The sequence below is a fragment of the Neolamprologus brichardi genome, chromosome 7, assembly GCF_056152115.1.
Source record: "Neolamprologus brichardi isolate AB-2024 chromosome 7, ASM5615211v1, whole genome shotgun sequence".
Lineage (NCBI taxonomy): Eukaryota > Metazoa > Chordata > Actinopteri > Cichliformes > Cichlidae > Neolamprologus > Neolamprologus brichardi.
Genome location: NC_142110.1, coordinates 12783801 through 12797772, shown reverse-complemented (window position 1 = coordinate 12797772; position 13972 = coordinate 12783801). Strand labels below are relative to the sequence as shown.

Here is a 13972-nt window from a genome sequence, read left to right as displayed (position 1 = left end):
AAGTGCTTAAAGGTGCAATTTCAGATTGCTGAGTCTGTCATTTGTAGACCCAACACTGATTTGTGCCTTTGGCTAGGTGCATTTTCTTAGGCTTGAATGGTTCACTGGTCAGTGTTAAGTGGCAGAACAAGCAAATGGGACAATAGAACAAACAAAAAAACATGGTCTAAAAAAAGCTGAAAATGAGTGTCCAAAAAACTTTGACTGGAGATTATTGCTCAAGATCTTCTTTTTTTTAAATTACAAAAAGTCTGGCGAACTGGAAGCAAAATAGAAATAAGGGGTCACTCGTGAGTTGTATAGTACTGTACTTCTACAGTAATGTGATTACATTTTACCATATAATGCCCACCGAGGGGACAATTCTAGCTCTCCGACTTCCTGCATAAGAAACGGATATTGTAGTCTTGACCTTGCTAGTAAAAATATCAACCGCACTATTAATTATTGTATATATGTGTGTGTTTATTGATACATGACTTTTTTTTTTAATCTCAAGTAGTCTGTTAGTTATGAAAGAAAATGTAAAAAAAAAAAAATATATTACAATTGCAGCTCAAAATAGTCTAGATCTCCTCTAACCTCTGAGCAAGGCACTTTCACCAGACAATACAAATAGATTTGTGATCTAACAACAATTAGCTTCAAGTGTTTGATTATGAAAAACTCATGACTTGGACATAAATGTGTATTAGTGGATTAGGCGACGGTTAAAATAAATCAACTTTCGACCTCGAAACATCGTGATGACGTACTCTACTTAACGACAAAAATAAGCGGGGTGCACTCAGTCCCCGTTAGCTCGCCGTGATCGTATAGTGGTTAGTACTCTGCGTTGTGGCCGCAGCAACCCCGGTTCGAATCCGGGTCACGGCAGAGATGTACGTCATACTCGGGGCGCTATGTTTTTATAGATTTAAATTGTTAATACACGCTTACGCCACTTTAACGTGATTTTTTTTTGTTGTTGTAATACAAGCTTTGCATTTCCGTTTTAGGCTGACGAAACATTTTCACTCGATTTGCTTGCCGCAATGACAACGAATGGCCTGCAGGTGGCAGCCCAATACATTTAATATCCACCACCTGGGAAGTTGTGTGACACCCGAAGCCGCTGGTTTTAGGTCAGCCAGGCAGGAGCAGCTTGATTTCTCTCCAACGTTTCATCGTGAACCTGAAGTCTACCTCCAAAGACCCATTAAATGATTCACGTTATGACACTGCTCCTCGCACAGCATGATTTGGGTGAATAATTTTAACTTCACACTGAGTGAGTCATAAAAAGAAGCTAACCTTTTGAAAGTTTTCTAATGCATAATTGCTGGTCATGGGGAAATTAGGCGTAAGAAAAGAAAATCAGTATATATTGAAACTTCACACTCCCGTTGGCTCTCTTTGACGTCAGTTTTCATTTGGACCCGCCCGCTTGCTCAAGTGGCAGCAGTGAATGGTGAGAGATAATCCTCAGCTCCACACAGACACACACACACACACAGAGCAGCAGCAGGGCTGAGCAGCCTCTGGATCTGGATGCGGGCATCCTTGGATTTCGCTCTCAGCACGGGCCCACAGCACGGAAAACTTAACGGGACAACAATGGTGCTCGCCTCGGCGGCTGAATCCGTGGCTGCTGGTCGTTCAGGGGACCGGGAAATGCGGTCAATGTGACATTCACTTGCATGCTGGTGTTCGAGTTTATTGTTCTGGTCCTGTAGACGCAGAGCGGCGAAACCTGGGAGAGAAAGATGTTGAGCCGATTTATGAGTGGCAGCGTCAGGAATCTTGAGCGGGAATACAACTGCACGGTCAGGCTGCTGGACGACACGGAATATACGTGCACCATTCAGGTTAGTCACCTGTTTATTCACTCCGCAGCGCGCTGCGATTGTGTCTGACCTGGCAGACAGAAAAGCAAGTGTTTTATCAGGGGGGTGGCAGCAAGTGCCTGAATGCCCCGCTGCTGCTCCTGCTCCTGCTGCTGGTGTCAACCAAGATAAATTAGACCTAAAATAGAAACGTGTAGTTATTTATTTTTGCCTTCCCGAATAAGCTTGTGCAAACCTTTTTTCTCCCCCTTTCATGACCTACTATTACCTCAACCATCAGAGAATTCGGTCGTGGGATTAGAGACGTCAGGGAGCCTTGTAGTACAGACACAACTCAAGCTCGGATTGAGTGGCTGCCAGAAGCTCACTATCCTCTTAAAGTAATGAATGAAAGCAGTTCCCCTCCCTCTGTATTATTATTATTATTATTATTATTATTATTATTATTATTATTATTATTATTATTATTATTATTATGTCTTCTCCAAGCTTGAGAAGGGAGGCTGTTGGTAACGCTGTCCATGCAGTTTCCAGCAATGCACATAGGGTATCCCATGAAACATGCCCCCTCAGCTGCACAATGTGCCACTACACTGATAAAACCAAAGATGTGCCATGTGTTGTTGATGCAGGGTTGGATGTGATGATTAAATGGCTGCAGCTTCCCAGTGTGCACGAACGGCACATGTTCTCTTTTAAGAGGGATTTTCCAGAGCCCAAAACAAACGATTGTTATTGTCAGCGCAGGCATATTTCTTTAAAAACTTAAAACAAGCCCAGGCCCTGATCATAATAAGCGTCTTTCCCTCCCTTTGGTTTCTCTCTACTCCCAGTGTTGCTTTGATGATGGTGCAGTTTTATGTTCATGCTGATTTTAGTAGTAGGTGAGAGGGCCTGTCACTTCAATTACAAGACAGCAACCGCTCTGTTTGTGGATGCTGTGGAGTTGTGGTGAAGTGATGTAAGGAAACCCTGGGAGAATTCTCATGATTAGTCAGCGACATGTAGATAAACACACAGCAAAACCCTCTTGCAGCATACCGAGGAATTGTTTAACCTGTAATGTGAACAACGAAACCCTAATAAGACGCGTGATTGTTGTCACTTTGGTGTCTGCTGTCACCAGCAGGCTACAGAGCCACCACTCCTCTTTCCCCCAGCGAGCAAGCGTGAAATGCAAACCGCAGCTACTATAGGATCGTGACTGTGTGCCCAGGTTGTAAACAGATCTGCATTTCTGCTCGGAGAGCTGAGCAAGACATGGAGCGGGGCCAGATGGACTGTGAAGCCAGCAGGTGTGCTGTTTGCAGCAGAGTCGTGTGGTCTAGGGGGCTGACGTCACCAGGGTGGAAAAGAGAAGAGTGGAGTGCAAGAGGAGAATGCTGTAGCTCTGCTGTGATTGTCTGTGATTCTGCCTAACCTGGCCCGGGGAGGGAGGAGTTAAATCCACCTGACTAGCCACATCGGTTTCACGGCCCACCAGGAAAACAAAAACAGGGGATGCAAACTAGCTCAGGTCATATACTCGTCGAGCCTCTCTTTTACCTGATTTTTTTTCAATGCACTTTCAAACTTTTCAAAGGCTCCATATTCATATTTTTACCCTTCTTTCATTCCCTGGCATCCAATCAGGTGACATTAATTCAGTGGAGTGTAACCACCCCCATGGTGTCTGCATAATAAAACCACCTTCAGCAGAAATTAGAAGCACAAAGTACGCATGCACGAGAGCAAAGCAGGGCACCAAGGGCTTTCAGAAGAAGGGCAGGAAATGTGTCCGTCTTTTTAAAGCGGTGGCAGCTGTAATGCACGAACATAAGTTTTGCTTTAATGAATTATGGATCTTTCCACTATGTTTGGGGAAGGGAAAGTGAGCACATCTCATTAGACCGCCCTGTAAGATGAGTTCTTGTCTCCATGCAGGTTGATGGAAGTGCCTGAAATCCTCTTTGCCCTCAAGGCTTTTTCTGCTCTGTGATTTTAATGTTGCAATGCAATGTTGCCACACAGAGTCAGCCTGAGAATTAGCTGCGTCTCACATTTTTGTCATTTCCTGAGAATAAAAGATGAATCACATAAAAAAAAAAGCTGTATTATTTTTCAAGGACAGTTGGTGCGCCCACTGTAAAAAGAGAATATACTGTCATTTTTTTTACCTTCTACTGAAGCAAAACACCAGCATTATTATCAGCTTACAGTCGTGTAGCTGATATTGCTTTCACACCATGAACCTCTGTGTGTGTGTGTATGTGGAGATGTATAACACTTGTCACTGAGAAAACAGATTTAGGTCCCAGCAATATTATGTCACCTTTAAAGGACATCACTGTAAAATACACCATGTGAAAAGGAACTTACACCCTCTTTCAGTTCTATGGTTTTATGATGAGGACATGATAAAAAAAATCATCTGGTCCTAACAGTTTGAGAAGTGGGTAAAACCAACCTCCAATCAACAACCCCATAAGGAATATTAAACTGTGTCATTATATATTTAACAAATTGTATCCAAAATGTGGAAGCAGAATGTGAAAAGTTAAGTACATCCTTACTGTTTTCCATAGAAATATAGGCAGCCAGTAGCAGCCAGGTTTTGCTAATCAAATGCACTCGATTAACTGATCATCAGCAAGAGTGACCACCTTTTTAAAAGCAGAAGTTTTGTCAGTTTGCTGGTCTGAGGCGTTCAGGTGTGTGCTAACATTATACCAAAAAGGAAAGACATCAGCGATGAGCTTAGAGAAGCAATTGTTGCTCACCATCAGGTTTGGAAGGGTATTAAGAGCATTTCCACACACGTTTGAAGTCCTTTATTCTACAGTGGTATACATTCAAGACAAGACAGTTGGCTATCCTCTCTGGATGTCCCAGGAAATTTCTCCAAAAGTCAGAGAAACTACAAAAAGCCACATCTCAGATAATGACAGAAGAATTAGAAAACGACTGATAAAGGATGGCTCTTCTCTCTACAACATGGTAGCACAGATTAGGTTTGCATCTAAAAGAACCACAAGACCTCTGGAACAATGTCCTTTGGGCAGACAAGAGCAAAGTGGACATGTTTGGCCATAATACATAGCACCATGTTTGGCATATCAACTGACAAGCGTGGTGGTGGAGGGGTGATGATTTGGACTTGTTTTGCAGCCGCATGACCTGGGCACCTTGCTGTCATTGAGTCAACAATGAACTCATCAGTATACCAAAGTATTCTAGAGCGTGAGGTCATCTGTCCAAAAGCCAAAGCTTGGCCATAATTTTGTCATGACAGTGATCTCAAGCTCTAAATCTACAGCTCAGTGACAGTCCATCTCAAAACACCATTGAAATTTCCTGAAATGGTGGGACGTTAAGAGAGCTGTGCATAAAGAAATGCCCACAAACCTCAATGAACTGAAGCAATGTTGTAAAAAATAGTGGGCCAATATTACTTGAATCGATCCATCTTTAGTTTAGTGTCACAGGGGGCTATCTCGTTTATCTTGGCTGTTAAAGAACAAAAAAACACAAGCATATATCCATTAAGTTGTTATAGTATGAAAGGTCGAGACTGCTGTCCTGTCCACAGACAGGAGAGAGACAAATAGCCATGTACACTCACTTGGATTCAATTTAGAATTTTCAAACATGACTGATTTTAGACAGTCAGAGGAAGTCAAAGTACCTTAGGGTGCCGTAGCCATCCAGTACATTCAAACTCAGGTCCTCCATGCTGTACGTGCACAGTGCTAACCACTGTGCTACAAACGTGGCTATGAATTCAATTTTATTTGTAGTTACAGTTTTGCAGAAGTCCATTATTTACATTCTCTCCTTGCAGTCTTGTAGGCCACTTCTGGATCTGCAGATCTGTCTGTGGTGGAGGCTGTGGGTTGACAGTCAGACGCACACTGTTGGCTAGGTCCCCCCACCATCTCCACCATCTTTATAGTTGAACTCTATTTAAAGTCCAAGGAGTGCAGAAAAATGTGATTGCTTTTTTGGCACAGTGGAGCAACTCCACAACTCCTCCACTGATAAAGTAAATTATAGCTTATCTTCTTAGAAACCTATGCTTATCCTTGTTTTTCTAACAGCTGTTTTGTTATTTGAAAACACAGCCAGTCGCTCACAGGCCAGTCTCAATTCTATCACCCACGAGAAAAAAATATGCTAAGAAAATAAAGAGTTTGCTGAAGTTTTATATTCTTTAACCAAAATGAATACAAAGTGAATACAATCAGTCCTCTGGAAGTTTTCCTGAGATTTGCTGACATCTTGGTGAGGAGGCTGCAGGGGGATGGTAGCCTTATTGAGGGTGCTTCACTTTGAAACACAGTGCCAGCAGCTCAGCTGTTGCTACGGGGACTCCACAGTTACTCTAACAAAATGTGAGATCACTCAGTGGTCAGGATTTCTCTTCCAAAAGGCCACAGACAAAGATGTAGCCGTTAGCAGTTAGAAGAAGGTAATTTATTCCCTGAGTACTCCCAGAGGACCCTAGTGGTGATTTGACTGTTGTCATGTTTGTCTACAACAGGACTATCATGGGACTGCTCCACTGATGCATACTCTTGTTACTCCCATCTGGTGTTTAGATATTTTATGAAGTATAAAATGGTTTTATTGATCTCCATATTGCTAATAGTTTTGGCACGTGTTCAAATGCAGTAGCTGATTTTATGCACCTTTTTTTTTGTTTAAACATGTTTGTCAGTAATAAAATGAATTGATGAATTGGTCACTGTTGTGTTTTAGTGGGACAAGTCAAGAATTCTGCTGCAGGAAAAAAGTCTGAGCCAGAACAATACAATCCAACTTTTAATTTAATAATAATGAACAGAGTTATAAAATGTAAATAAACATACTGATATATTGTTTATACCGGTTTGAACAGGTGTTTGATACCATATATTTAATGGATATATTCTTTTGAAATGGTGGGATGTAAAGAGAGCTGTGCATAAACGAATATCCATTAGCATGTGGTATGTTATATTAATTTGAAAATGTTTCAGATTAAAAAAAATAATAGTCAGGATAAGTTCATCTCAAGTATAAATCTTTATTGGGGAATGTGGCTAGCTTGAAAACAAATGTTTATTTGCAGCAAGGGGTGGAAAATATGGCTTTCTGATAGAAAAAGATACTAAACAGTGGATTATTAATGCTTCCATCCAGCTTGTGTAAGTCTAAGTAAATAGAGGGAATGTCCCATCCTTCTTTTCCAATGAACTGTTGTCACTAATGACACACTTCCTAATTTGAAGTGTGAGTCTACTGAAACAGTGCCAGCAGCACTATGCAATAATAGCGGCACAGCTTTATATGCAGTGACCCAGCATGAAAAATGTAGAAGCACAAGGGTGTGTCTAGGGCAGCGGTCCCCAACCTTTTTTGCGCCACGGACCGGTTTATGTCCGACAATATTTTCACGGACCGGCCTTTAAGGTGTCGCGGATAAATACAACAAAATAAAACTAGTACCGGTACCGAAAAAAAAAGATTTATTCATAACACACGTGAAAAGACCCAGGAAAACCGAGTTAACGATCAAAACGATAACAAAATAACGCTGAAAACCGATAAAAACCCTGAAAACTATACATTTCACACCTGAGCCTAAACTCTCGCGGACCGGTACCGGTCTGAGGCCCGGGGGTTAGGGACCGCTGGTCTAGTGAGTGTTCTCTCTGGGTATTTCACGTAAAAGTGTAAAATAACTGGTTAGCACTTCAGTTTAACAATAGCTAAAGTAACTAAACTTTGTAACAGCTACATAAAATTGCAAAAATAAAATTGCAAAAAAACATGCTATATAAAATATAAATGGCACTATATAAAATGTTTCTTGCATATTTTTTGTGCTTTGTTGGAAGTTGTTGAAATACCAAACCTCCTAAATTGTAGGTGGAAGATGAGATGTTGCTCTTGCTCTCAGACATGCCTGGGCTTGTCCTGTTGCACAGAACATAGATTCATGGCATTGCTATTGATATGACATCACAATATGACATTTTTATATCATGCAAAAATTTATCACAGATTATACGATATGGCATAAAACTATTCACAGCTATTATAGTTTACGTTATCCAGCATGAAAACACTATGTGGAGTTTTTGTGTTCTTCCTGTGCCTGTGTGGTTTCCCTCCGAGTACTAAGGCTTCTTCCCACAGCCCCAAAACCTGCTTTTTAGGTTAACTGGTGATTCCAAACTGGCCTTGGGTGTGAATGTGAGTGTGAATGGTTATTTGTTTCTGTGTGCTTGCCCTTTGACAGACTGGCGACCTTTTCAGTGTGTACCCCGCTTCTCGCCCTGTGACAGCTGGGATGGGCTCCAGCCCCAGAGCAACCCTGAGCTGGATAAGCAGAAATAAATGGATGGATGGTGTGAAAACTCAGTGATCTGTGATGACTGCAGTTCTGTCTCTTGACTGACTTTACATTGTGAGGACCCTCAGAAGTGTCCAGCCCAGGCTTAATACACACAGAACCTGTGTATTAGAGTTGAAAAGTGCATATGTCTGTGTGCTCCAATCTCATAGAGGCTGACGCTGTTGCGATACTTCATATAAATCATTAAAATCTCTGCTAGGTCTAAATGTTTCATGAGACGTAATCTGTCATTTCTGTTTACCACCATCGGTGCACGCCAGTGTCATGATTGGCTGAACAGATTACCTCGCTATAGTGTCTGTCTGTCTATAGTGGCAGTCTACAGTCCCCTTGCTGAGGATTTGATACGTGGAAGCAGCTTCTTTTCAGTCACACTTTATCAGTCAGTTTTTGCTGATAATGAAAGAGCTGGTGCGTTGTGTAAAGACTGCAAAGGGCCATTGCTCCGTTGGTACCCTCTGGATGAGGTCTTTGTCTTTCATTGCTGTTTCACACTCGGCTCAGGTGCCCCAACAGAGCGTTACAGTACATGGATATTAAACTGACCTGCATTGGCTTGCTGGGATACATGAAAGAGCGTAGCAGAAGACAAGATGCCAGAAGCTTCTTTTGCTACACACTCATTGAAGCATGAGCTCACACACGAGCAGTTTTTTCTTTCTTATAATTGTCAACAGGCCGCTAAATGTGGGTGTATAGCCTGTTTGGGTGTCTAACCGAATGGCTTTCTTATATTCCCCTGTGTGTGTGTGTGTGTGTGTGTGTGTGTGTGTGTGTGTGTGTGTGTGTGAGGGGGGTGGGGGTGGGGGTGGGGGGGTCTGAATGGAGAGCAGGGAGGCAGTCTGTCAGTGTGTCAGGAGCAGTGCTGCCTTTGTGTTGTCTGGGATGCATTGTGTGACAAAGAGAAACAGAGAGGGGGCTCGAGGTTGTGCTCCACCTGAAAGCATGAATATTAAAACACACTACCACAGCAATATATCCTCGTGGTGACTGGTCTGCTAATGAGAGAAGTGGATGCGAGTAGAGCAGCTAATGATCCCATTCCCCTCTCAGGATTAGGTTCACTTTAAAGGGAGATGGCCTACAGCTATATTAATGCAAACAGATTGCACAGCTTGTTACTTTGATTTACATACTTCACTGGCCTCATTAATGAAATAGTTTGGTGCAAGGAACTCTTGGTAGAAACTGAATTCGAGAGCCTTGGAATATTTACAAGGGGGGAAACAAAGCTTTGATCAATTACAGATAGGGAAGGATGTTTGTAACCTGCAGTCATGACTAAACAGGAATGATGCACCACCACCACCACAAGCCTTGGAACTAATCAGATAAGTGCCGCCTTCAAGCAGTGACCTTAAAAAAATGCGCAAGTGCAATATATATAATCAAACAGAATTTTAATTGCAATGTTGTAGCAGGCAAGCTTGGGATTTACTGGAGGAGGACAGCAACCTTAATATTTGGATATTGGGTTATCTTTTGTAATGAGAGGGATTTTTTGGGGGGCGGGGGTGAGAGTTGTGTTGTGTAACTGCCCTCTTGTTTTTGTTCTGGGGCCACTACATGTGCAATCACAACTTTGCAAATAGCTGCAAAGGGTATACAATATAAGATTTTATTAATTTTGCAGGGCTTTCACTTAGTACAGAACAAGTTTGAAAATTTTAAATTGAAATTCAGAATATCTCTATAATTGGAACTGGAGCTGACTCGGATTGCTTCTGAAAGTTCAGTTAAGCACGTTGCAGAATGCTGCTTCCCATACTCAGGCTTTATTTGTTGTCCTCTCTGCCATGCTTCCTTCATGCTTTCTCCCCATTGCCCTGCTCCTGTTTGTCTTTGGGCCTCAGGGCTCTCTGCTGTATGAGAGAATCAGCCTTTGTCTCACTCTGTACTTCAAGGCCCTGTGCCTCTGCAGACTAATGAGGAAGCGCAGGGACAGGACTCAGACTACTACAATGCAAGCGAAATTAGCACAATGTTGCTTTTTGACTTGGGTTGCACAACAGCAAGTAGAAATGTTTAGTATCTGCAGTAAATTCTTTGCATTTAATATTACTGACATATTGTCTGCACATTTTAACAGAACATAATATAGTTGGTCTTAGTCAGGACAATCGTTATTCTGCTTGTGAGTGATCTCTTCTCCACCACAAAAGTTGCTTTGTGATGGAGATTTATATACCAGAGTGGGTGTCATCAGCATATAGGTCAGGTGCTGAGCTTAAATCAGATGTGATCTGACAGCCGTGACAGTTTTCTGTTGGCTGACGAGCCAACGAAACAGTAAAAATACAGCCGGAGCAGAACTGATGGACAATATGGTAGTGATTAGTTTACTCTTCAGCTCTTAGTTCAGTATTCATCGTACTCAAGATTGATGTGTTACAAAGGATCATCCTGACCTCATCTGCTCCACAGGTCACCTCTTTCTCTCTGTGTCATCGGGATTGTGGTTCAGCTTCACACCGTCTCACTGCAGGATTTTTATGAGCTAATGATTGCCGTTCCTTCCCTCCGTTCTTCATCTCACCTTGCCTCCATCATTGTGTTTTAGTTGTCTTATTTGTCTCTTCAGCAGATTTACATTCTCGCTGTGCTCTGTGAGGCCTCGTCTCTGTAATGTGTCGACTTGTTCTTTGCCATTAAAGAAATGGATGATTTGCTGTTGTTGTTCTGAAGGGCATAGCAAGGACTAGTTTATTTTTCTGTCCAGCTGTGTGGTTGCACGTGTGCTGTCATTCAAGTAGACAAGAAAACATCAACAAAAAAACATGATTTGATTATCGGACTAGAAGTGGTATCATTTACAGTACTGGGGAAAAATCTTGGGCCACCACTCACTTCTTGATATTGTTCGAGGAAATAAGTAACAATTTCTGATTAAACTTTAGTGAACAGTAGATGACTCAGTTGAAGGGTCAGGTACATCTCTCAGGTCCTGTGTCAGGCCTTTGCTTAATTTTTGTCCTATTTCTTAATGACAGCCTTTCAGAAACTGTTCATTTGCTGTAGTTCTTTTAAGGCCTGTCACTTGCTCAGATTCACATTTAGGACAGATATATGTCAAGTTTTCAGCTAAAAGCTTTTTGGGAATCACCTTTTCTGTGCAAAAATTTTTTATGCCTGTCAGACTGTGTTATCTTTGACATTTGTCATATATTCTGCTAAAGAAACAGGAACAAATTGTTTTTGTTTTTGTTTTTTTGTTTTTTACAGCAGGCTGCTGCTAACAAAGTGCCTAAAGGTACCTTGGAAGCAAAACGTAATGAAGCAAAGAGTGGGTCAAGACTACTGCACAGCACTGTAAAGCAGTTTACTGGTTTTGTGTTTTCAGTAGGAAGGCCAAGGATGACTTCCTATTTTTCCAAGTTAATGTAATTTTTTTGTGATTCAGAAAGCTCATTTCAAGAATCCTGATCAATGAAATATAGCTCCAGAAAACTGAAGTATTACTTAACACTAATAATTTAAAAGGAGGGATGACTTTGCTTTGTCACATGTAATGTATTCAAGAGCTGGAATGTTTTCATACACCGCAAATGTGTGGCATCAGTGCGCATTTTGTAAATGGTTCTGTTCACGCAGTTTTTCAGATAGTGAGTTTTGTATAAAGAAATCATAAGTACAAATGTTTCAAGCAATATTTTGTGAGAGCTTCTGAAATCTGAGACATTACTGGCATCCTGAGATTCGATGCACAGCATTTGCCAAGAGTCTGTGTGATTAACAAGGAGCATACTGTGTCAGGTCTGAATGTCTGAATGCACAACCCAGCTACTACCCACTGCAGCTGGAAAAGATTAAACATTTTTCTGATCCTGCAGAGTAACTATTGCCAGACTGGAATAACTGAATGGGTAACCTGGGATTCATGATCTAAGTATTTATCTGTCCATACCAGAGATTGTTGAAAAGAAAAAAGATGGATAGGCCTACAAATGTGGAATGCCTTACATGTGTATTCTGTCTAATGAAAGCAGAGGATGACTGCTCTGGCTGCAAAAACACTAAAGTGTTGAAGTCTATTAAAAAATACTTCTCACTTGAATTATAACATCAGGACACATTTTCCCAAGGTTCATCTAGTTTTATATCTTTTACACCAGCCACACAGATGTAGAAATGAGTCATTAGGGACAAATTTGTATTTTTTTTTTATCTGGTTTGGTGAGTGGTTGCTCATTGTCACTTATTGTTATGGAGAGGGGTTGCAAAAAAGGTTCTGCACCAAAAACATCCTTGTTATTGCTTTGGTGGCCAGCAGATTGCTGCAGCTGAGTATAGTTAGCATGGATCACGCCGACTTGTCTGCAAACACATGCATTTCTGAGTGGTAATAAAACCTGAAAAAGCCTGATGCAAACTAAAAACAGAGAGTGCTCTCGTTGAAAGAAAGGAAAAAAGCCTTACTATATTAAAATCAACATATTACGATGACTGTTTCTGGGTATGAATTCTCTTATTGAACTGTGGATGACTGAGGCAATCTGCTATTGACCAAAGTAATTGCATATCACGTAGCAGCAGCCAGCAACCTCCAGGAACCACTTGCTGACTGATTGGCGAATACACATTTTTCCCTCTCAACTTGCGCTTGCCTGGGAATCGCCAACCACTCTGCAGGCCTGTGTGACGGGAACCAAAAGTGAAACAGAGTAAAATTCATTTCTTAATCCAACAGAATCAGAAGCTTGTGACACAGCCAATGTTTGCAAATAATTACTTTCTCATGTAATCATTTCTGCAGATAAATGACCAACATGCTGCCATCAGTCTGAATAAACAAAACAATACTATTGACATTAATTTATTGATATGAAATGGTGAAAGAATTGCAGCACTTTGTCCCTAGTCACAGTAGCAGTGGTCGGCAGAGTGTGTTTTACAGTTTTGTTTCGTTTACCAGGAAGAAGGCGGCTGATCTTGTGCGTCATAATGAAAGTGATCATTAAGGAAAAACCATCTGTACTCCGCCCCAACAGTGTGTAGCTCTCTGAGAAATACACGCTCCTGTCATCATCCTGCAGATGTGGCTGGGTGCCTGTAATAAGGGCTACTTGAGCTGCACTTAGGGAGTGCAGGGTCTGTTTATTCTGATATCCTCTCTTTTAGTGTCTTTTATCTGTCCGCGAGTGACAATATACGCTTTCTGTCAGATGTGCGATGACACACAGTTGATGAAAATAACAAAGATAGAGTAGGAGAGCTTTGAGCCAGCTGTGTCCAGCGGTACAGGAAGATGCTGAGATGAGGCGGAGCGGTTGTCTTTGGCGTTTAGAGTTGAAAATTTACACTTTCAGTGTTTAATTCATCTTTGTCTTATTTTCCACCCACTCTGGATAATTTTCCTCGAGAGAAAGAATTTTCTTTTCCAGTGGGTAGTTCGATGACGGAGTTGCTTTATGAGCGTCAGTATTTTTCTGGATTGTTTGCATTGTTTGTGTTAGCATTTGTACATCATATTTACACGACACATCACTGATCTGTCAATATTTTAGTCCATCTTAGGATCAAATAAAGGCCTGGGTGGCTCCTGTTGTTCCACGTGTGTCAGGGACTGCAGATTACACGGACAGCTATTCATGCATGCAATCAGTCTCTTTTTTCCTTTGTGCGTGTGTCAGCGCAGCAGTCAGAAAAGATGAGCGTCTCTGGAGAGGAGATAGATGAACACACACAGGAGGACAAAGAGGCTGGCCAATGAAAATACACAACAACCCCAACACACAAAGACAGCTGTCCAGTGCAGGTCCTGGTTCAA

General features: G+C 41.6%; 1 protein-coding gene and 1 non-coding gene across 5 annotated transcripts in view; both read left to right on the top strand.

Annotated features, from left to right (window-relative positions):
- Positions 1-804: 804 nt before the first annotated feature.
- Positions 805-876, top strand: trnah-gug (transfer RNA histidin (anticodon GUG)). Its single transcript has one exon. It is a non-coding gene; the product is annotated as a tRNA-His (tRNA).
- A 608-nt stretch (positions 877-1484) lies between these two features.
- The window catches only part of frmd5a (FERM domain containing 5a), a 68509-nt gene continuing 56021 nt past the window's right edge, over positions 1485-13972 (top strand). For all 4 annotated transcript variants that reach the window (XM_087843117.1, XM_087843118.1, XM_087843119.1 and 1 more), the window contains exon 1: positions 1485-1847. In XM_087843117.1, the coding sequence (XP_087699243.1) occupies positions 1746-1847 (102 nt within the window). In that variant the 5' untranslated portion in view covers positions 1485-1745. The remainder of the gene's footprint in view (positions 1848-13972) is intronic.